The 25,612-nt window shown below is 35.9% G+C and overlaps 1 protein-coding gene across 2 annotated transcripts in view; it reads left to right on the top strand.

Annotated features, from left to right (window-relative positions):
* TBCK (TBC1 domain containing kinase) overlaps positions 1-25,612 on the top strand; it is a 262,615-nt gene that overhangs the window by 15,590 nt on the left and 221,413 nt on the right. For both annotated transcript variants that reach the window (XM_030819188.1, XM_030819189.1), the window contains one exon: positions 1,726-1,798. In XM_030819188.1, coding sequence (XP_030675048.1) covers positions 1,726-1,798 — 73 coding nt within the window. The remainder of the gene's footprint in view (positions 1-1,725; positions 1,799-25,612) is intronic.

The following is a 25,612-nucleotide window of genomic DNA, read 5'->3' as shown; positions in this document are numbered from 1 at the left end:
GTTAAGTAAATAACTTGACCTTTTATTGCATGGTTTCCTTTTCTTTTTCTTTTCCTTTTTTTTCTCATTAAGTGTTCTTTTAAATTTAATTTTCTTTAAATTCCTGTTAAATATTCCTGCTCACCTCTCTCTCTAGCTTCATCATTTGCTATTTCATTTTATTCCTGTTCCTCCACAATTGGAATCTTTTATCTGAAAATGATAATATTCACTTATAGCATTTTTAATTTTTGTGTTTCAGATCATTCTGTATAATCCCATTTCGCTAGACAGAGTAAACTTAGATAAGATCCAAGATAATATTTTGCTCCCGCACTTGACATGTCTGCCTCAACACAATTGTCCATCTCTACTTCCCCATTCAAGGCCATGCCTTAATCCAATGATTACTGAAGTATTTTATATACTAGATTTCTTACTCTGAACTTCCTCTTTCCTATCTTCTTCTGTCTCTTTTTTCTACCTTGGCTACTTTTTCATTTTCACCAAACCTTCATTTTACAGTTATCATTATTCGTAGTTTCTTTGCACCTTTACTTTATCTAATCTCAGTCTTTGTGTTTTGTGTTAAACTTCTTCCTTATTTTGCTTAGAATCTGTTTTGCATAGATACTGACAACACTCCAACTTCTTTTGAACCAAACTCCTCAATAACCTTGTCAAATCCCCAAAAGCTTGGAAACCCAGTTGTACTTTTTTTTTCCTCTCAGATTCATTATCAAACATCATGTTAGTGACTTGGAATAATGGATGAGGCAAAAAAAAGTATAGGCTGACCCTTAGAACTGTGCCATCTTGATCAGTTGATCTGTTGGAAAATAAAAATGACATCATAATGTTGATCACGTCTACTACTGTTTTATATTATTTAATCTCAACTGTTGTTTAGTTGACTCTTGAACAACATGGGTTTGGACTGCACACATCCACTTAAATATGCATTTTTTTCAATGAATTTATATTGGAAAATTCTTTGGACATTTTTGACAATTTGAAAAAACTCATAGATGAACCATGTAGCCTAGAAATATAGAAAAAAAATAAGAAAAAATGGTATGTCATGAATGCATAAAATAAATGTAGATACTATTCTGTTTATGTGTTGTCAATAAGGCTTCCAGTCAAGAGTAGGCAATTAGTAGTTAAGTTTTGGGAGAGTCAAAAAGTTATAGGTGATTTTTGACCATTTAGGGGGTTGGCACCTTTAAGAACTCCCTGTATTGTTCAAGGGTTAACAATAATTTTAGGTTGAATTTCTTTCTCTATAGTTACGATTCAGATCATTTCTACTTTTTTTCAAGTTTCTGAATGCAATTTCAAAGATCTGTGTTTAAAACCAGAGTGTCAAGCAACCTGTACCTAGCTCCTTTTCCCTTCTTTTCAAAATTCTTTATATATTCATCTAATTTTTTACTTCTTTCTTTCAATGTGTGTCAGAAGAAGGGTGAGTTATTTTTTCCCCAAGGACAGTCTTTCCACCTATTTTTCCTGATGTATGTAAGAAAAACTCTAGAGGAAGAAAAATACAGAGAAAAAAATAGTTATTGTTTTATTAGATGTTTATTATCCTATATACTTGGTAATAATGTAGTTAATATAGAGTTTGAAAGGCTCTTTTAAAATATTGTTATGGGTGTTATATATTAATATCAGCGGAGAGTATTATTTTGTTTTTAACATGTTGTATTGATAAAATATAACATGAGTTTGCTTTGTTTTTCTCAGAACGACTAGTGGTCGTGGCTGAACATTGTGAACATAGTCTGGAAGACTTGCTTCGAGAAAGGAAACCTGTGAGGTACTGTATAGTATCAGAACAATTAAATGAAAAGCAGAACTTGGCCAATAAAAAGCCATTTTGTTTAAACTGCAGGGGTTTGGTTTCTTTTGTTACTTGTTTAATGATAAAGGTAGGTGCAAATTTTCATTTGAGACAATTTAATTTACAGATTACATATGAATTCAACATTAACATAGTCCAGTGTTCATCTTTTGTGAGGTAGGCATTCTCTGAAATATTTCACAAAAAAATTCTTCAAAAGGGGATATATGAAAATTTGAAACCTTCTTAGCACTAACCATTTCACTAGCTGAGATTAAGATTATTTTCCTGGCCAGGCGCGGTGGCTCATGCCTGTAATGCCAGCACTTTGGGAGGCCGAGGCGGGCAGATCACAAGGTCAGGAGATCGAGACCATCCTGGCTAACACGGTGAAACCCTGTCTCTACTAAAAATACAAAAAATTAGCTAGGCATAGTGGCGGGCGCCTGTAGTCCCAGCTACTCGGGAGGCTGAGAAAGGGGAATGGCGTGAACCCGGGAGGCGGAGCTTGCAGTGAGGTGAGATTGCACCACTGCACTCCAGCCTGGGTGACAGAGCGAGACTCCGTGTCAAAAGAAAAAAAAAAAAAAAAAGATTATTTTCCTGTATTTTTAGTATAAGAGAGGGGCTTCACTATGTTGGCCAGGCTGGTCTCAAACTCCTGAGCTTGTGATCCACCCGCCTCGGCCTCCCAAAGTGGTGGGATTACAGGCATGAGCCACCGCAGTGGGCATGGTGGTGCCTGCCTGTAATCCCAGCTACCCAGGATGCTGAGGCAGGAGAATTGCTTGAACCTGGGGGGCGGAGGTTGTGGTGAGCCAAGAGGCGCCAATGCCCTCCAGCCTGGGCAACAGAGTGAGACTCCATCTCAAAAAAAAAAGATTATTTTCCTGAAAGGATCACATGGTAACTTCAAATAGGATACTTGTATTCCTAGGGACACAGGGAACTGTGTTAAATAAAGGTCACATTGAAGAGTAGGGAGAAATATTAATCATAGCTTGGATAGAATTTAATGATACAGTTTAAATGCAATTATTTCAAAGACTGAATAAATTTACTCTCTTGGCAAGGAAAGTATGTGGTCTAAACTTTTATTACAAATATACTATTAAATGAACTTCTTCACAGATTTCCTGAAGTGACCTTAAAATTATCAAAAATCTTTCTTAATGTATAAATCAAGATGTATTAAACCAATAAAACATCTTGCCATGAGTGTTTATAGAATTATAATTATCCATCCTAGTTTTGAAAAATATTGTTACTCTGATTGGTTAATAGTTTTCCATTACTACAATATTCTAGATGAACAATCTTTTTCAAGGGAAAAAAAAAATTTATCTTAATAAATGGTAGTAATTTGATAGAAGCAAAACAAATAAATTGAATAAAAGTGCTATTATTGCTCCTTTAAATGATTTGGTTTTGGGTAGCCTTTAGAATGAAAAATGCAGATACCATGTATATACCAGCAGTCCCCAACCTTTTTGGCACCAGGGACCAGTTTTGTGGAACACAGGTTTTCTATGGATGGAGGGTGGAGTGATGATTTTGGGATGATTCAAGTGCATTACATTTATTGTGCACTTTATTTCTATTTTTATTATATTGTAATATATAATGAAGTAATTATACAACTCACCATAATGTAGAAGTCAGTGGGAGCCCTGAGCTTGCTTTCCTGCGACTAGAAGATTCTATCTGGGGATGATGGGAGACAGTGACACCCAAAGTCTGTTGCTTATGTTCAGTCTGCTCTGTAATCTCGTTTTGGTTGCTGTCACTGCAGAAAACCCTGCTTCACAAAGATAGGATGTTGGAAATGGAAGCAGGCTGAAAAGGAGTGCTTTTATGCCAATCTTGGGATATTCTGTCTTGACTTTAATCTAGAATGTATGGAGATTTGATATTGTCTAGTTGATCCTCTTCCAGCACAGATGAAGTCAATTCACCTGGTTTATTCACAAATGGGTTGCGGATCTATTCCTTCCCAGTTCAGGGGTCCTTTGTGGTTGGGAAGTAATGCTTAAACTCTTTTGAAAGCTGAGATAGGTGATCCTGCACCAGTTGGGAGAAAGAAGGCCCTGGCTCAGCCTCTTTCAAAATCTCTGCTAATGTTTGAAACATGTCAGAAATCCCAGTGTTCACTCGCCACCCCCATAATTCCAGTTTGGCTTTGAATGCAGCCACTTTATCTGCGAACTTGAACAGAGTTGTTCTCTCCTGAAGTGACAGATTGAGTTTGTTGAGCAGGTTTAATATATCACACAAGGAAGCAAGCTTTGTGACCCATTCTGTGTCACTGAAATGTGCTGCCAGTGGTGACTGTTTTTCTAAAAGAAATCTCTGGAACAGCTCTCATAACTCAAAACTCTGGCCAGTGATCCACCTTTAGAAAGCCACCTACTTCTGTGTTTAAGAGAAGACGTGTATGCTCTGTGTCCATCTCCTCACAGAGCTGCATGAACAGATATGAGTTAAGTGCATGTAATTTTTTTTTTTTTTTCAGACGGAGTCTTGCTCTGTCGCCCAGGCTGGAGTGCAGTGGCGCGATCTCGGCTCACTGCAAGCTCCGCCTCCCGGGTTCATGCCATTCTCCTGCCTCAGCCTTTTGAGTAGCTGGGACTACAGGCGCCTGCCACCACACCTTGCTAATTTTTTGTATTTTTAGTAGAGACAGGGTTTCATCGTGTTAGCCAGGATGATCTCTATCTCCCGACCTCATGATCCACCCACCTCGGCCTCCCAAAGTGCTGGGATTACAGGTGTGAGCCACCGTGCCCAGCCAAGGGCATGTACTTTAATGAGGTTGATAATTTTAATCATATCCTGCAAAACGTTGTTAAGTTCAGGTGACATTTTTCAGGTAGCCGGCACTTCTGTATGGATGACACAGTGCATAGACTCACATTTAGAAGCAACCTTTTTGACCTGAGAAGTGAAACCAGAAAGCCGTCCAGTCATGGCGGCCACTGTGTCTGCATATACCCACGTAAAGTGACCAATTCAGTTTCTCTGATATTTAATCATTCAAAGACTTGAATAGTTCTGCAGCTGTGGTGTTTGTTAGCAACAAAAGTGCACATAAATATCCTCATACATGTCCTCCTGAAAAATATATTGCACAAAAGCAAGCATTGTTGCATTGTTGTCAACATCAGTCGACTCATCAATCTGAATTGTGTACCATGGTGACTCATTAATTCTAGCAATTGTGCCTCAATATCCTCTGTTATTTCATCAGTTTGTCTAGTTATGGTGCTAGCCGAAAGAGGAACACGTGCTACCTTTTGATCGGCATCCTCTCCTAAAAGTTCATGACAGATGTCCTTAGCAGCAGGCAGGATCAAATCTTCACCGATTGTAAAGGGCTTCTTAGCTTTAGCTATGTAGTTAGTCGCTAAGAATGATGCTCTTAGTGTCAACACATTTGATGAAGTGGTGGCTTTCGATAATTGCTTCAGTTCTTCGTGTTCATGTTTTTTTCTTTTGAAAAACTGCAAAGACTTGTCTTTTAATCAGGCTGCTTGGTCTCCATGTGGCAAAGCAGTTTTGAAGGTTTTATGGCTTCATTGGATAGCTGGTCGCCACATAGCATACAAAGCAGACTTGGAGAATGTGAATAACCTGTTGCAATGAACCTATAATTTAAGTAGGACTGTTGGTATTTTCTTTTAAATGAAGCTTTCTTTTTGTTGGCAGTCTGAGAGTCTTCTGCTCTCTCATCATGGGATCTTTCCCCCTTTTTAAAGAAGGTCTCCAGTGATGTTTGGTTTTTACTCATTGTGACTAGGGGTTAGCTTGTAGGCTTATCAAAACTGACCAAGACAAGTGTGCAGTGTGGGAAGGAGGTGCAGATGGAAGAGGCAAATAAAATAATAGGCAGGCCATGTGCAGACTAAAATAAATGTTGCATTTTGACTTAAAGCCTGCCACCAGATGCAGCTGTACACTTGAAGTACATCAACTCACTTGCCACTCTAAAGCCTACCACCAGATACAGCTTGTCACTTGCCTCTCACTGATAGGGTTTTGATGAGTCTGCAAGTAATTGATTTATTACGGTCTCTGTGCAGTCAAACCTCTCTGTTAATGTTAATCTGTATATGCAGCCACTCCCCAGTGCTAGCATCACTGCCTCAGCTCCACCTCAGATGATCAGGTGTTAGATTCTTATAAGGAGCCCGCAACCCTGATCACTCGCATGCGTGGTTCACAGTAGGGTTTGTGCTCCTGTGAGAATCAGTGCTGCTGCTGATCTGACAGGAGGCAGAGAGCTCAGGTGGTAATGTAGCCATGGGGAGCAACTGTAAATACAGATGGAGCTTTGCTGGCTTGCCTGCTGATCACCTCTTGCTGCGCAGTCCTAGGTACAGGGCCCAGGACTAGTCTGTGGCGGGGGGGGTGTTGGGAACCCCTGATGTACACTATAGCCTTACATCCTTCCTTAGAAAAGTCTAATCTGATTATAGGTAAGAAAAGTAACTTTTATATGTATTTAGAAATAGTTTAACCTTATTTAGTAAATGTGTTTTTATAGTTACAATTTTTGTTTTTGATTTTTATTTAAAAGAATCTTTGATTTTTATTTAAAAGAATATATTATTCCGGCTGGGTGTGGTGGCTCATGCCTGTAATCTCAGCACTTTTGGAGGCTGAGGTGGGCAGATCACGAGGTCAGGAGATCGAAACCATCTAGCTAACATGGTGAAACCCTGTCTCTACTAAAAATACAAAAAATTAGCCAGGCGTGGTGGCAGGCACCTGTAGTCCCAGCTACCAGGGAGGCTAAGGCAGGAGAATGGCGTGAACCTGGGAGGCGGAGCTTGCAGTGAGCCCAGATCGCACCACTGCACTCCAGCCTGGGCAACAGAGTGAAACTCCACCTCTAAATAAATAAATAAAAGAATATATTATTCCTTGCTCACTAGTTCAAATTTACAGGCTCCTGCTGCTAAAAAGCAATTTTCTTTAAAAGCTAGTTGACATTAAAATTGAAAACCAATTATGCCCACAACTTTAGGTAAGAAAAAAATATTTTAGTTGAGCCTGGGTTAAATTTGTGTAAACATTTACAATGCAATATGTATGATGAAAATATGCGTTTACAATGCAATATGTATGATGCAATATGCCCTAACTAGTTAGGCAGCCTTGGACAAGTCTCTTAATCATTTTCCTTATCTGTAAAACAAGGAGTTTTACTGATCAAGAGATCCTTGTAGCACAAGTTATTCTCAACTTAATGTTTTATTTAATATGCATCATATCTGATAATACATCAATCGTCTTTTTTTTTCTTTTTTTTTTTTTTTCTTTTTGAGACAGAGTCTTGCTCTGTCACCCAGGCTGGAGTGCAGTGGCATGATCTCTGCTAACTGCAACCTCCGCCTCCCGGGTTCAAGTGATTCTTCTGTCTCAGCCTCCTGAGCAGCTGGGACTACAGGTGTGCCCCACCATGCCTGGGTAATTTTTGTATTTTTAGTAGAAATGGGGTTTCACCATATTGGCCAGGCTGGTCTCGAACTCCTGACCTCATGATCCGCCCACCTAAGCCTCCCAAAGTGCTGGGATTACAGGCGTGAGCCACTGCGCCTGGCTGATCAATTGTCTTTAGAAATATAATTTGTTGTATTTTTATAGACTAATATGTTAACCTACTATTGCTGTTTATTTAAATGGTAGATTTCTTGACAGAAGAACCTATTGCAAGTCTACATTTAAAATTTCAGTGCTATAAAGAAGGCTAAATTATTATAGAAACATCTATTTTATGATCCAGCAATTCCAGTCCTAGGTATAAGGCCTCCTTAAATTTTGTACTGTAGTACTTCATTTGCTTCACTCTAGTCCCAGCTCTGTCTAGGTATTTATCCAAGAGAACAGAAAAATACATGTCCACCTATGCAAAAAGATTTGCACAAGAATGTTCCCAGAAACATTCTTCATTATAGCTCTAAACTGGGTAGAACTCAAATGCCCATTGATGGGAGAATGCATAAACATGGTACAGATTGATAATTCTTTATCCGTAATGTTTGGGACCAGAAGTGTTTCAGATTTGGGATTTGTTTTTCCCGGATTTTGGAGTATTTGCATTTACATAGTGAGCTATGTTGTAGATGGGACTTAAGTGTGAACATGAACTTCATTTATGTTTGAATGATAGCTTATACACATAGCCTGGGTGTAATTTTATGTAGTACTTTAAATAATTTTGTGCATGAAGCAAAGTTTACACTAAATACTTATGTGTGGAATTTTCCACTTGTGGTGTCACATTGTTGCTTAAAAAATTTTGGATTTTGGAACATTTTGGATTGCAGATTTTCAGATTAGGGATGCTCAACCTGTATGTTAATCAACAATGGAAAAGAAAGAGCTACTGGTACACACAACATGTAGATTAACCTTATAAATATTATGCTGAGCAAAAGAAGCCAGACATAGAAGATTATCAGTATTTATCTTCAGTGGTAGAAAAACAGTGCTTTATTCTGTTAGAGAGTAAGGGGTAATTCAACAACTGATTCACAATGGCCTTGAGGGAACTTTTTAAGGGGATGAACATTTTTATATCTTGATCAGATATTACTTATATAGTGTATGTGTGTCATAACTAAATGAAATATGTACTGAAAATGTATAATGTATGCATTTTACCTATGTAAATTATACCTTAATTTAATTTTTTTTTTTTTTGAGACGGGGTCTCGCTTTGTTGCCCCGGCTGGAGTGCGGTGGTATGATCTCAGCTCACTGCAAGCTCCGCCTCCCAGGTTCAAGCGATTCTCCTGCCTCAGCCTCCTGAGTAGCTGGGACTATAGGCATACACCGCCATGCCTGGCTAATTTTTTTTATTTTAGTACAGATGGGGTTTCACTGTGTTGCCCAGGCTGGTCGCGAACTCCTGAGCTCAGGCAGTCCACCTGCCTTGGCCTCCCAAAGTTCTGGGATTGCATACCTTAATTTTTTTTTTTTTTTTTTTTTTTAGAAAGGGTTGTTGAGTTACTCACTTGGCTTGAGTTCTCAATCCCTCATAGAGAAACAGTACTGTGTTGTTAATGAAGATGTTTGAGCCACTGACTTTTTTGTATTTTTTGGTTTTTAGAAGAAATAGTATGAATTAGTTATTGCTTAACAAGTTACCTCAACACTTTGTGGCTTGAAACAACAATAAAAATTTATTAACGCATATAATTCCTTTGGATCCGAACATAGGAATAGCATAACTAGATGGTTCTAGCTCAAGGTCTCACAAGGTTTCAGTCAAGATAACAGCTGGACGTACAGTCATCTGTTATAAAAGCTTTTCTGGAGTTGGGTGATCTGTTTCTAAGATGGTTTACTTATAAAGAAGGTACTAGTTGTTGAAAAGAGACTTAATTCTTTTCTGCATTGAGGGCCTTTCTACAGGCCTCTTGACATGCTCAAAGCTTGCTGGTTGGCTTCTCTCAGAGTGAGCAATCTAAGGAAAGAAAACAAGGTGGAAGCTACAGTGGCTTTGGTGACCTAGTGTCAACAAGCACACACTGTTATTCCTGCAATGCAATATCCTATTAGTTTACACAGGTCAGCCATTAACTGTATTCTGTGTTGGAGAGGATTGCTCAAGAATGCACATGTGAATTTCATGAGTCATGGCTCATTGGGAGCCATCTTGGAGGCTGACTACCACAAATGTCTTAGAGACCATACAAGTACTTTTGAAAAAACACTCCTACAAAACAGGAGTGACATGCTAAATCAGTATTAATGCTAACTGAAAAATATCTGGAATTCTTAAAATTATTCATATTTGTTTAAAGTATTTGGGGTAGAAAAAAGGAAGGAGTATACACTAAGAATAGGGAGTAGAATATTAAGTATTAAGGGAATATCCAGAAGTCCCACAGGTGAAATAGGGTCTTTATGGACATAGCTATGATCAGAATACATCCTGAAAATTGATGTTATCCATGGTCTTGTGCTCCCAAAAGTTCCAGAACACCCGGAAGTTCCAGAGGACCCCATAAGCCACAAAGAGAGCAGTCCTCTGGTCATCAGGATGGTAGTCTCTTATCTCCACATTTCCCCCTCTGCCTGTATATGGTCCTTCTTTTACTTGGTAAAGGAACTGAGGCGAAAGAAGTTGGTGATTCAAAAGATAAATTTCCATTTTCATTGTTTTACCTCAACTCTGTTCCACCCCCACCCCCCTGCCTTTTTGTTTTTTTGAGACAGGTTCTCGCTTTGTCACCCAGGCTGCTGGAGTGCAGTAGTGCGATCATTGCTTACTGTGATCGCTGCTTACTGTAGCCTTGACCTCCTGGGCTCAAGCGATCCTTCCACCTCAACCACCCTAGTAGCTGGGATCACAGGTGTGCATCACCATACCTGGCTATTTTTTTATTTTTTGTATATACAGAGGTCTCATTATGTTGCCTAGGCTGGTATTGAATTCCTAGGCCCAAATGATCTTCTTGCCTTAGCCTCCCAGGTGTTGGGATTACAGGCACAGGCATGAGCCACCATCCCCCAACCTTTTTTAAAAATGTTTTTGAACTTTGAATTGTATTATATAAGGATACAATCAATATTGCTTTGCCAGTATGATTAAATCATTAGCTCATGAGAAGTTTTGCATTTCTGTGCTTACCATTTTTTATCTTTGTTTGAAAGACGACAAATCTTGTAGCAATGAACATCAGTAGTTTCTTCAATGCTTTTGCATTTGTCTTCATGAGAATAAAATACTTTAGATGGAAGCACATTCTTTGAGGATGTATATTAACATGAGTAGGATTAAAGGCAAAATTTACATGATCTTTTATGCCATTTACATTTTCTTTTTTCTTTTAAATAGAACATATAGTAGCCTTAATAGGTCTTTCCATTTTTTCCATTGAGACGTATTTAAGCATTTGTGTAAATAAAGTACTATTTTTAAATTATTCTGATAATAGACTAAAAGTCAGTGTTTTCTTTGTACATTTTGGAATATAACATTCAATACTTACTGCCTTTTAGTAGGAATGATTCTTATAGGTTCAGTTCCAAGTTGTTATCTGATCCATCCATCTAAATTAATTTTGCTGAGAACTATTTGACTTTCTCACATATTTGGATTACATTAGTCTCCAGTAACAGAGCAGGTATATATGTAGAGTTGATGTGCTGCAATTTTAATTAATTTTGTGACCTGTTTATAGAAAGTGAGAAGATGTTCTTAAGGTTTATAAATTAGTTCTTTCCTTTACTACCAAAAGTAAGCACCTGCACCCGCAAAAAGGGCTGATGTAAACAGGAAACCTATTTAGATGGGATTGCAACTTGACATTTGTGATTTTTACTTGTTCCTTTGTCTATAACTGTTGCAAAACCATAAGCTGCCGGTTGTCTGGTCGTAATTTGCAGTTAATTTTCTAAACATAAGCATCATTCAAGGCATATATCTTACTTGATATATATTTTGAAGAAAATTTTAAATATTTGGTAAAAAATTTAAATTTAAATTTTAAATTTTAAATCTTTGGTGGAACAGGGATTAGGGGAATGAAAACCAGGAATTTAGAGAAGAGTCTGTGTCAATTTGCTGACATTTTTTCATGACCGATTTAATATTGAACGAAACAATATTGTACTGAAATGTCATAGTAGTAATTTGCTACTACTATGGGAATAATTACAATTTAAGCCTATCTTGAAGCTCCAGATCTCACTAGAAAATCAAGCATTCTCTCTTAGTATTAATGGCCGTAAAACCCTTTTGAGAATTTATATTATAAAAGGAGAACATAAGTTTGTGTTATGAGGTGTTATCCAGTTAGTATTTTATAGACTAAGGTTATTTGTGTGGATAGTTGGCTAACCTGGTTTAAAGGAAAAAAAAATTCAACATTTTCTTTAGAGTCCATTCAGGCTTTAATATAAGGAATTAATTTTGAGACAGCTGCTGTCTTTCAAGTGGCTTTTATGTTATCTGTGCCATAGTTCAGTCTTGCCAGCATTTCTCTTCAGTTTAAGTTAAATGATCAAAATTATTTTTTGAAAACATAAAATTGTAAAATTAAACTATAGTGATTAGGTTTCAAGAAAAAAGTACAGCATTTAGATTTGTTTGAAGTCATCTCACATTTAATGCCTATTAATCTACCTAATGCTACCCTAAAGCACAATTCAAGAGACTGAGAAGTGGAGAAATTTAGATCTCAACTCCTCTTTGAAATGCTTTCCAGAGAGTATTTAAAAAACAGATATACCTTTATCACTGCTATCAAAGCAGGCATGAGAAAATTGTTTTTCTTTTAAGTCTAGGTGCTGTATGGGAAGTATTTCCCTTTTGTGTTAGAATTATTCAGAGCATGTACTTTTGCTTAACCTATGAAAGTATCAGCAAATGTAGCTCATGGACAGATATTCAGCAGAGTTTTGGCACTTGTAATAGAGTTTCCACATTGTGTTAAATTTGCAACTGAATGCAGGGTGGGCAGTAGACAAACAAAATGTAGTTTGTCACGTTTTTAGGGTTATGGTTTTGAAAATTTACCAGAATACCATTAGTATTGCAGAGGTTATACATGAAGACTTTGATGGGAAGCAGACTATGTCTGCAGCTGTTTACTAGCCTGATGGAAAACATGATCTGACTTAGTCAAATTAGTAAGTTTTATTTTCCCCTGTTAAAACATTGCCTACTCACTGAATGAGGTACTTGAAAAAATTTGGACACATTCTGGAATGTGGTCCAGAGTTGAATAATGAGCTACAGGTTGTAGTAATCAGAAATAGATGTTAGATATTCTTATTTTATAATATAAACTGATGATGGATGTTGAGGCTTTCATATCTTTTTTACTTTTAAGGACCCTAGTTTCAAAATGCATTTGAAATTATGGCAGTGAAGTCATGTGAATTAGAGATTTATATAACTGATCTATATCTCTCTTCCTGTTTTACATGTTTTGTTTAAAGAAGGAAAATAATACCGAAAGATGCTCTACATTTAGACTTGTTATCTTGCAACAACTTTTGCTTTCTGCCTCTCTTGTACCTTATGTCTTACTAATTGCCAAGTGTTGTTGATACAACCTTGGCAATAGTTCTCACATATCTCTGTCTTATACATTCTTTAGTTTAAATCTTCACTAACAAACAGCTTGGCTATTGCATTGTAACGTTCTAACTGGTCTTCCTGGCTTTAGCCATACTTCAGTCCTACCACTTTTTCTGCTATATTAATATGTTTGAAGATCAGTCCATTCTCTGTTCAAAAACACTTGGAGGTTCTCCATTTCTTTTTTTTTTCCCCCAGAGGAAAAGGCATCTTATTAGCATAGGCTCTGACTTCAATCTAATTCTCTAATTAAATAACTCCAGTTACTACTACTGCTTCTCTAAATATTACTCTCTAACTCTCTTATTATTTCCAATGTGCCTAAATTGTGCAATTAGTTTTAATTATTCCTAATACACATTGAGGAGAGCGAATGCCAAAATTTTGAAATATACCATAAAAACTGAAATGTCTTTTTGTTTAACACTGTTGTCTCCAATCTTTAGCGCAATGTACAGCACTTCTTCAAGTAATACATCTTACTGTTTCCCTTCGTACTCTTCTTCTCAACCAAAGCAAAAATTATATTTTCCTCCTCCAAATGCCTATATTACACTGTAACCCTCTAGTAGTAAGATATCTTTCCCCCTTCAGGCTTATAATTGTTTGCCTACAATTATAGAATTAAGGAAGGAATTGTTTATCTTCTCTATTTAACGTTTTTGACATACATACTGTAATTTATTTATTCTGTCTCCTAAAGTTGTAAGTATAAAAATTTCCATTTAGTAAATGTGTGGCAAATGGACTATTGAATGAATTAATTATGTTTTTAGGTTAGTCATGGAGTTTGAATATTTCCCTATCATCTTTTTTTTTAATCATGTGCTACAATCTCAAGCAAATGAATTTTGGTGAAAGTATGATGCAAATATGAATTTCTTTATGGTATTCCTAGAAATGCTTTTTAAAAATAAAATGATATGGTTAGAGGAAATGAACTCTCAATTTCTTTTCTTGTGGCTCTGGGGAAGAATTCTTGCCTAAGCTGATAAAGGTTGTTGGCAGAATTTAGTTCCTTGCAACTAATTTTAGTACTGAGGTATCTATTTTCTTGATTACTGTGACTGAGTACTGCTGTCAGCTCCTAGAGTCCATCTACATTTCTTGTCATGTGTTTCTCTCTCCTGCTGCCCTGTGAAGAGGTTCCCTCTGCCAAGATTGTATGTTTCCTGAGGCCTTTCCAGCCATGCAGAATTGTGAATCAATCTAACTTCTTTTCTTTATAAATTACCCAGTCTTGGTATTTGTAGCAATGTGAGAACAGACTAATAAAGGGGGTCAATAAAGAAATGAAGAAGGAAATTGAAAAATTTCTTGAAACAATAATGGAATGGATAATGGAAACACAATATACCAAAACCTGTGGAATACAGCCAAAGCAGTATTAAAAGGGAAGTTAATAGCTATAATCATCTACATCAAAACGTTAAAAAAAATCAAAGAATATAATGATGCTTATTCAAAAACTAGAAAAGCAAGAGCAAACCAATCCCAAAATTATAGAAGAAAAAAATAATAATAAAGATCACAGCAGAAATAAATGAATTGAAACAAATGAAATAATACAAAAGATCAGTGAAATCAAAAAAAGTTTTGTTAAAAAAGATAAACAAAATTTACCAACCTTTAGATAGACTAAGAAAAAAAAGAGAAGACCCAACCAATAAAATCAGAGATGAGAAAGGAGGCATCACAACTGAAACCATAGAAACTCAAAGGATCATTAGAGACTTCTGTGAACAACTCTATGCCAATAAATTGGAAAATCTAGAAGAAATGGATAAATTGCTAGACATATGCGACCTACCAAGATTGAACCATGAAAAAAATCCAAAACCTGAACAGACCTATAACAAATAATGAGATGGAAGCTGTAATAAAAAGTCTCCCAGCAAAGAAATGCCCGGGGCTAGAGGACTTTACAGCTGAATTCCGCCAAACTTTTCCAGAAAAGTTAGTGCCAATCGTACTCAAACTGTTCTGAAAAATAAAGGAGGAAGGAATACTTCCAAACTTATTCTACAAGGTCAGTATTACCCTGATACCCAAACCAGAAAAAGACATATCAAATAAAGAAAACTACAGGCCAATATCCCTGAAAATCATTGATGCAAAACTCCCCCACAGAATACTAGCAAACAATACATTAGAAAGATCATTCATCATGATCAAGTGAGCTTTATCCCAGGGATGCAAGGATGGTTCAACGTGTGCCAGTCAATTAACATGATGCATAATATCAACAGAATGAAGGACAAAAACCATATGATCATTTCAATTCATGCTGAAAAAGCCTTTGATAAAATTCTACATCCCTTCATGGTGAAAAACCCTTAACAAACTAGGGATAGAAGCAACATAATAAAAGCCATATATGACAGACCCACAGCTATTAATAGCATTATACTGAATGGGGAAAAACTGAAAGCCTTTTTACTAAGATCTGGAACATGGCAAGGATACCCACTTTCACTACTGTTATTCAACATAGTACTAGAAGTCCTAGCTAGAACAATTAGATAAGAGAAAGAAATTAAGGGCATGCAAATTGGAAAGGAAAAAGTTGAATTATCCTTGTTAACAGATAATATGATCTTATATTTGGAGACAACTAAAGACTACACCAAAAAAATGATTAGAACTGATAAATGAATTCAGTAAAGTTGCGTAATACAAAATCAAAAGATAAAAATCAGTAACATTTCTATATGCCAACAGCAAACAAGCTGAAAAAGAAATCAAGAAAATAATTCCATTTATAATAGCTACAAATAAAATAAAATACCTAGGAATTAATCATGAAGTGAAAGATCTCTACAATGAAAACTATAAAACACTGATGAAATAAAGAGGATACAAAAATGGAAGTATATTTCATGTTTATGGATTGGAATAATCAATATTGTTAAAATGTTCATACTACCCAAAGCAATCTACAGATTCAATGCATTCTCTATCAAAATACCAATGACATTCTTTACAGAAATAGAAAAAACAATCCTAAAACTTATATGGAACCACCAAAGATCCAGAATAGCAACAGCTGTCATGAGCAAAAAGAATAAAACTGGAGGATTCAAATTTCCTGACTTCAAATTATACTACAGAGCAATGAAAACAGCTGGATATTTGCATAAAAATAGACACATATGCTGATGGAACACAATATAGAAACCAGAAACAAATCCTTATATTTACAATGAATTCATTTTTAGCAAAGGCATCAAGAGCATAAATTGAGGACAGGAAAGTCTTTTTAGTAAATGGTGCTGTGAAAAATGGATTTCTATATGCAGAAGAATGAAACTAGACCTCTATCTCTCAACGTAAACAAAAATTCAAATCAAAATGGATTAAAGATTTAAATCTGACCTCAAGCTATGAAACTACTACAAGGAGACATTGGTGAAAACTCTCTACTAGGACGTTGGTCTGGGCAAAGATTTCTTGTGTAATACCCCACAAGCATAGGCAACCAAAACAGAACTGGACAAATGGCATCACATCAAGTTAAAAAGCTTCTGCACAGCAAAGGAAACAATTTAAAAAGTGTAGAGACACTCACAGATTGGGAATAAATATTTGTAAACTGTCTGACAAGGGGCTAATAACTAGATTATATAAGGAGCTCAAATAACTTTATAGGGAAAAATCTAATAATTCCAATAAAAATGGGCAAAAGATTTGAGTAGACACTTCTCACAAGAAGACATACACATGGCACACAGGCTTATGAAAAGGGGCTGAACATCATTTATCATCAGAGAAATGCAAATCAAAACTACATTGAGATATCATCTCACTCCAGTTAAAATGGCTTTAATCCATAAGACAGACAAGAATAAATGTTGGCGAGGGTGTGGAGAAAAAGAAACCCTTTTACACTATTGGTGGAATGTAAATTCGTATAACTACGATGGAGAACAGTTTGGAGGTTCCTCAACAAAACTAAAAATAAGGCTACTGTATGATCCAGCAGTCCCACTGCTGGGTATATACCCAAAAGAAAGAAAATCAGTATATCAAAAAGATATCTTCACTCCCATATTTGTTGCAGCACTGTTCACAATAGCCAAGATTTGGAAGCAACCTAACTGTCCATTAACAGATGAATGGGTAAAGAAAATATGGTACATATACACAATGGAGTACTATTCAGCTGTAAGAAAGAATTAGAGCCTGTCATTTGCAACCACATAGAATAAACTGAAGGTCATTTTGTTAAATGATATAAGCCAGGGACAGAAAGACAAACTTTACATGTTCTCACCTATTTATTGCAACTCATGGAGATAGAGAGGATGGTTACCAGAGGCTGGAAAGGGTAGTGGGGCTATGGGGATGAAATAGGGATAGTCAATCAATACAAAAACATAATTAGAATGAATAAGATCTGGTATTTAATAGCACAGCATTGTGACTATAGTCAACAATAATTTATTGTACATCTTAAAATTACTGAAATAGTATAATTGGATTGTTTCTAATACCAATAAAGGATAAATGCTTGAGGTGATGGATAACCCATTTATCCTGATATGATTATTACACATTGTATGCCTTTATCAGAATATATCATGTACCACATAAATATTTGTATCTGTTGTATATGCACAAAAATTAAAATAAAAAAATTTTAAAAAATCATCTGTGTGTAACCTCAGTGATGAATTGTTACAAGGTTCATTTACTCACTATATTTTCTGTATTCAATCAGTTCCTTCAGTTAGCGAGGAAACTTCAGTAAATTGACTCAGGTAGGAGATTAGTAATTAGGAGTTGCCCTGACTTCAAAGGAACATTTTGAATTTTATTTTGTGATATTGTCTATATCCATAAAAGGTATAGAAAAGGTCTATATCCATTAAATTAACTAGTCTAATTTCCTATTGGGAATTCTCTGAAGAGCAGAAACTACTGAGTTAATAAATAATAAAGTGTGAGGGTAGAAGGATTACAACTAAATAAGCACTTGGAATTAGGCTACAAGAGTCTCAGAGGTTTTTTTTTGTTGTTTCATTTTATTTTGTCTTTGCTTCTTAGCTATATTTTGTTTTTTGGGTTATTGCAATAGAGTTTACATTGTGCATCCTTAAAATTTATAGTGTTTTATGAGTTAATTATACCCATTCACATATAAGATAGGAATCTTATAATGACATACTTCTATTTACTCCTCTCATCTTTTGGGTAGTTTTGTTATACATTTTATATTTACTTTTACATATATTATAAATTTCACCATATATCTGTACTATTTTTGGCATTAAAGTTTCTTTAAAGAACTTGAGAAATGAAGAAAAAATTATTTGGCATTTAATTATGTGTTTGCCATTTCATGAATTCTTGTTTTTGCTTGTTTGTTTGTTTTTTGTTTTTTTGAGACAGAGTCTCACTCTGTTGCCCAGGATTGGGTGCAGTGGCATGATCTCGGCTCACTGCAACCTCCGCCTCCTGGGTTCAAGCAATTCTTGTGCCTCAGCCTCCCGAGTAGCTGGGATTACAGGCATGCACCACCAGGCCTGGCTAATTTTTTGTATTTTTAGTAGAGTTGGGGTTTCGCCATGTTGCTGGGGCTGGTCTCTAACTCCCGAGTTCAGGCAATCCACCTGTCTCGGCCTCCCAAAGTGCTAGGATTACAGGCGTGAGGCGCTGTGCCCAGCCCATGAACTCTTTATTTCTTTGTTTTGTTTAAAGTTTGATATCCTGTCCTTTCTGCCTGAAAAACTTCATTTAGTTTTGTATTTTTTTAGATCAAGTCAGATAGTTACAAATTCTCACAGATTTTGGTCATCTGAAAATGCCTTCATATTACCTTATTTACTTTTTCTTGGCTATTATTTTATGAAAAAATGCAAACATAGTAAAATTGAAATAATTATGCAATATACCTAGATTTTCTAATTAACATTTTAATTATAACTATTTTAACATTTAATTGTAGCTAAATTTAACCCATCTTTATTATTTTGATGTATTTCAAAGTAATTGCTGATGAGGACACTTCATTCCTAAATAGTTCAGCATATATACAGCTAACTACAATATGTGTTTATGTTTTAGTTTCAGGTTAAATTTACATTTGGTGAAGTACACAAACTTTTTAAGTTTACATTTGATGCGTTTTTACAAATGTATACACTTTTATAAACTAAATGCATTAAGACTAGATTACCACCATTATCCGAGAAATTTTCCTCATGTCCCTTCCCAGTAAATCTCTGCACCTCCCCTCCTGCAGTTTCCAAGCAACTACTTTTCTGATTTTTTAATCTTGGGTTAGTTTTGCTTATTCTAGCACTTTATATTATTGGAGTCATTCAGTATATACTGTTTTGTGTAAGACTTCCTTCATTCAGCATAATTTCTGAGGGTCATCCATGTGGTTTCATGTATCATAGTTCATTCCTTTTTGTTGCTGAGTTGTATTGTGTTTTATAAATATATTTGTGTTGGGTTTTATAAATATATTTGTTTTTCAGTTTTCTCTTGTTGAACTTCTTGGCTATTTTCAGGGTTTTGGCTATTACGACTAAAGCTGATATAAATGCCCTGTTAAGTCTTTTTTTGTGGCCTTCTGTTTTCATTTTTCATGAGTAAATACTTTGAGCAGAATTGTTGTGTTATAGGGTATTAATCATATGTGTGACTAATATTTTATAGAAACATCATCAGACCTTTTTCCAAAATGTTGTACCTTTTACATATTTTCACCAACAATATATAATTTCTCCACATCCTTTCCAGGAGTTGGTGCTTTTAGTCTTTTAGCCATTTGTACAAGGTATAAAGTAGTATTTTGTTATAGATTGCATTCCCATGATATTCTAAGGATATTGAGTATTTTTCATGTGCTTATTAGGTATTCATATCATCACATATGTATTTGTTCATTTTTTGTCATTTTAAGTGGATTGTCATTATTGATTTGTAGGCATTCTTTGTGTATTCTCTATATTCTACATACGTATTGTTAGATTTTTTTGCAAATATTTTCTGCCTCTTTGGCTTGCCATTTTATTTATTTATTTTATAATGGAGTCTCACTCTTGCCCAGGCTGGAGTGCCTGGAACTGCACCGCCTCCAGGGTTCAAGTGATTCTTCTACCTCAGCCTCCTGAGTAGCTGGGATTACAGGAGCCCTCCACCACGGCTGGCCAATTTTTGTGTTTTTAGTAGAGATGTGGTTTCATCATGTTGGTTGGCCAGGTTGTTCTCGAACTCCTGACATCAGGTGATCCACCCGCCTCAGCCTCCCAGAGTGTTGGGATTATAGGCGTGAGCCACTCTGCACCTGGCCAGGCTTGCCTATTTTTTAAAGGTATATTTTGATGAGCAGAAGTTATTATTATTACTGTGTTTAGAGATAGGATCTCACTGTGTTACCCAGGCTGGTCTCAAACTTCTGGGTTCAGGCAGTCCTCCTGCCTCAGCCTCCCAAATAGCTGGGACTGCAAGTGTGTGCTACTGCACCCAGCTTAAAAGTTACTGTTTGTGATCAAGTCTAATGTGTCAAATTTTTCTTTTGTGGTTACTGCTTTTTATATCCTGTTTGAGAAACCTTTGCCTACTCCGAAGTCATGAAGATATTCCCATATTTTATATTTTATTCTAGAATCATTATAGTTTTAGATTTTATGTTGGCTCTATGATTCATCTCAATTTAATATTTGTATATAGTGTTGAGGTTACTTTTTGCCATACTGATATCCAGTTGCTTTACCTCTGATTGTTTAAAAGAATTTTCATTTTTGATTGCATTCCTTTGGTGCCATTATTGAAAATTAAAAGGCCATATAAGTGTAGATCTGTGTCTGAGCTTTTTGTATTATTTCGTTGCTCTATTTTTCTGTTCCTATGCCAGCATCATAACATCTTGATGATTATAGCTTTATGGTAAATCTTCAAGTCAGTAAATATAGATTTTCCAATTTTGTTCTTCTGTTTCAAGATTTCTTTAGCTATTGTTGGTTCTTTGTATTTTTATATAAATTTTATAGTAAGTTTCTCAACTTCTAAAATTTCTGTTGGCATCTTGATTGAGGTTGTGTTGCCTGTATGGATCAATTTGGAAAGAACTGATATCTTAACAATATTGAGTCTTCCACTAGATTAACATGTTATTTCTCTCCAAATTTTTAAGTCTTCCTTAATTTCTCTCAACAGTGTTTTATAGTTTATGATGTAGAGTTCTTGGTTTCTTTTTTAAAATTTTTTCTTAAGTAGCTTATGTTTTTGATATGATTGTAGGTAAAATTTAGTTTCATTTTCCAGTTGTTTGCTGCTAATATATAGAAATATGTGAATTTTTTATATTGGCATTTTCTCTGTAACTTTGCTAAATTATATTTACTTATTAGTTAAAATAGTTTTTTGGTGGATTCCTTAGGATTTTCTACATAAACAACCATATCATCGTTGACTAGAAATGTTTACAACTTCTTTTTTAACCTTTATGCCTTATATTTCTTGTTCTTGACCTATTTCACGATATAGGACCTCCACTATAATGTTGCATACAAATATTGAATGGTCAATATTTCCTAGTTTTTTATCTCAGGGAAAAATGTTAAGTATTTCACCATTATATACTGTCTTAGCTGTAAGGTTTTTATATATGCCTTTTATCAGATTGAGTTAGGTACTCTTATATTTCTAATTGGCTAAGGGTTTTTAAAATCAGAAGTATTTAATTTTGTTAAATGCATTTTTGAATCTCTATTGAGACTATGATATGATTTTTCTCCTTTAATGAATATGTAAATTGCTTTGATTTTGAATTCTTTTTTTGTGTGTATCTGTGACAAGATCCTGCTCTGTCATCCAGGTATGATCATAGCTCACTGCAACCTCTAACTCCTGGGCTCAAGCAATCCTGCCTCACCCTCCCAAGTAGCTGGGACTACAGGCACACACCACCACACCTACATACTTTAAAGCTTTTCGGTATAGATGGGCTCTTGCTGTGTTGCCCAGTCTTGTCTTGAATTCCTGGGCTCAAGTGATCCTCTCACCTTGGCCTCCCAAAGCACGAGATTACAGGCCTGTGCTACCATGCTCAGCTGATTTTGAATTCTTAAAATTGAGATGTAATTCACCTGTTAAAAATCCATGGTTATGAAATGGAAAATTCAATGGCTCTTAAAGAGCCACTTCACAAGATTGTAGAGCCATCACCATTGTCTAATTCCAGAACATTTTCATCACTCCAAAAAAGAATGAGCAGTCCCTCCCCTTCTCTCTCCCCACCCCTGGAAACCACTAATCCACTTTCTTCCTCTATGAATTTACCTACCCTGACCTTCTCATATAAATGGAATTATACAATATGTGACTTTTTGTGCTTAGCTTCTTTTACTTAGCATAATGTTTTTAAGGTTCACCCATGTTATAGCATGTACTAGTACTTCATTTGTTTTTATTGCTAATTTTCTACTGTATGTCTGTTCCATAGTTTGTTTATTCATTTATGGGTTGATGGACACTTGGATTGTTTCTACCTTTTGGCTGTTATGACTAATTTTGCCATGAACATTCATATATATTTGATTGAATACCTGCTTTTAGTTCATATTGGAATGGAATTTCTAGGTCAAATGGTAATTCTATGTTTACCTTTTTGACAAGCTGTTTCCAAAAATAGCCCTACCACTTACTATCCCACTAGAAATGCACAAAGTTTCCATTTACCTCACATCCTTACCAACATTTATTATTTTTCATCTTTTGATTGTAGACATCCTAGTGGGTATGAAGTAGTATCTCACTGTAGTTTTCGTTTGCATTTCCCTAATATAATCAATAATGTATTGTTCTTTTTCCCAAGTTCCTGGCCCAGAGCTTCAAAAACCCTTGGAATTTCCTGAGTAATAGGATTGTTATTGTTATTCATGATGGCTCCTTTAAGCCATAACTGAGTATTCTGATGAGGTGACACTTGAAAGCCTCTAGCTTCAGGATGGGGGCTATTTCAAAAGACCAAACATGTGATAGAAAGTTGGAACATTTTATTAGTTTTCTATGGCTACTGCAACAAATTAGGTAGCTTAAAATAACAGTTTATTCTCTCTCAGCTCTGGAGGCCAGAATTCAGAAAACTTACTGTGTTGTCAGGGCCACACCCCCTTTGGAAGCTTTCAATAAAAATCCTTCTGTTCCTTTTCCAGTTTCTGGTGCCTGTTGGCATTCCTTGGCTTCTTTGGCTTGTGGCCACATCACTTCAATCTTTGCCCGTCTTCATATCACCTTCTCTGTGTGTCTTCTCGTCTATGTGTCTCCCTTTTATAAGAATGCTCGACATTGAATTTTGAGCCTACCTGGATAATCCAGGATGATTTTCTCAAATGAAAACACCCTTTTTCCAAATAAGGTAACGTTCAGAGGTGCCAGGGGTGAGGATGTGCACAAATCTTTTTGGGGGCCTCCTTTCAGACAAGCTAACCAGCAAATAAAACACATGTACTCTAAAAATATTATTTCAAATGCAGAAAAGATTTTCTATTAGATTTCAATTCTACTTGTTGCCCCTATAAACAAAGTTCATTTTCTTTCGAAAAAAGGTCAGGAAAAAAAGTTTTATTTTGTTGTTTCAAAGTCATTGCTGTGAGGCATATATCTCATATGATTTGTATAAAAATTTATTATGTCTAAGATTTAGATATCCCAGTTAATATCAGATCTTTTCAAGAGGAACTTCATGTTACGTTGTATTCCTTTTACATTTTGTTGTTATAGTTATAATTGTAAAGCCAAGGGTTGAATTTTCATCCATTTATCCAGATTCAGTCTTTAATTTAGTCACAAAGTTTGTGACTTAAAAATCTGTATATTACAAAAGGTTGATAGATCTATTAAAGGGCTATACTTAGAGTAGTAGTTGTGATATGGTTATCTTTATCATTGCTATTATTTTAACTGTTACTGTAGGTAGAGGTAGAAATACCAGGTTATTCAATGGGACCTACTAGACTATTCAGTGAAGTGAACCCATAATTGGGATTTAAATTTTAAACTTTTACCCTGTACTTATCCACGTGATTGGTTTGCTTTGCTTATATTCTATTACATCTTTGCTATGTGCAAAATACCCTTAACTGTAGTTAAAAGTTAAATAGGCCAGGCGAGGTGGCTCATGCTTGTAATCCCAGCACTTGGGAGGCAGAGGTGGGCAGATCACGAGGTCAGGAGATGCAGACCATCCTAGCTAACACGGTGAAACCCCATCTCTACTAAAAATACAAAAAAAAATTAGCCGGGCATAGTGGCACGCGCCTGTAGTCCCAGCCACTGGAGAGGCTGAGGCAGGAGAATGGCATGAACCTGGGAGGTGGAGCTTGCAGTGAGCCGAGATCGCACCACTGCACTCCAGCCTGGGCGACAGAGTGAGACTCTGTCTCAAAAATAAAATAAAATTAAATTAAATTAAATAAACAATGATTTTGGAGCTGAGTAAGCCTAGATATTTTCTTAGTTGAAAAAAAAATTGTCATCAGCGTCAAGAGAAATTAAGTTAATGACTTCTTTCTATGAACTTATTCTTGGAAGAGAAAGGATGATGGGGGCTATACACACATTAAGAAACGTATGTAGCATGGAAAGAAACCAATATTTGAGTACCTACTTTATACCAGGCTCTATAAGCATGTTATATTTAAACTTTACCACATAGCTGTACTAGTGGTTATTATTACCTCATTTTAAAGATTAAGAAAGATACTTAGAGGTTAGATGACAATTAGAAAAAGATAGCCCAGGGGTTTAAACTTTGTTCTGTTTAAATCTAAAACCTGTTATCTTTGTTCTATACTATACCTTCCTGTATACCTGAAAGTGAAACAGGTTCATTTATATTCGCCTTCTAGGACAGTGGCTCTCAAAGTGTGGTTCATCATCATTATCACCTGGGAACTTATTAGAAATATAAATTCTTGGGACTCATCTTAGATACTATATCCGAATTGCAGGGAGTAGAACCCAGCAATTATCTATATTAATGAGCCCTTAAGGTGATTCTTTAACATTGCTTTTGGTGAAAGGTTCTTAAAATTCTTCCATTGGTGGGAAACCTAGAAATCAATGTGCTCTTTGTAGAACAATATGAAATACTGACTTATACAACTTAAGAACAGTTTTTTTGTTTTTTTTTGGGGGGGTCGACAAAGTCTTGCTCTATTACCCAGATTGGAGTGCAGTGGCGTGATCTCAGCTCACTGCAACCTCCGCCTCCTGGGTTCAAGCAATTCTCCTGCCTCAGCCTCCCAAGTAGCTGGGATTACAGGCTCCCACCACCACACATGGCTAATTTTTGTATTTTTAGTAGAGATGGGTTTTTGCCATGTTGGTCAGGCTGGTCTGGAACTCCTGACCTCAGGTGATTCGCCTGCCTTGGCCTCCCAAAGTGCTGGGATTACAGGTGTGAGCCACCACTCTTAAGAACAGTTTTAAAGTATTTGAGCTAAATTAGCTACCATCTTATAGATTCTGGTCGAAATAAGTGATTGCAGATATTGCACAAGAAAACAACACACATAGGAGAACCTAAAATTAAGAATCCATATTTATTAATATTATATTTTTTGTGAATTGGTAAAAGATAACTGTTCTTCAATTTTTACACAGTATTCCTGGGTCATTATGGGATTATATGGATAAGAACTTTTTCTTACTCTTTTTTGTGAAGCTTGCTGTAA

Source organism: Nomascus leucogenys, chromosome 9 (assembly GCF_006542625.1).
Source record: "Nomascus leucogenys isolate Asia chromosome 9, Asia_NLE_v1, whole genome shotgun sequence".
Lineage (NCBI taxonomy): Eukaryota > Metazoa > Chordata > Mammalia > Primates > Hylobatidae > Nomascus > Nomascus leucogenys.
The sequence above is the reverse complement of the archived record's forward strand: the minus strand, read 5'-3'. Positions and strand labels throughout refer to the sequence as shown.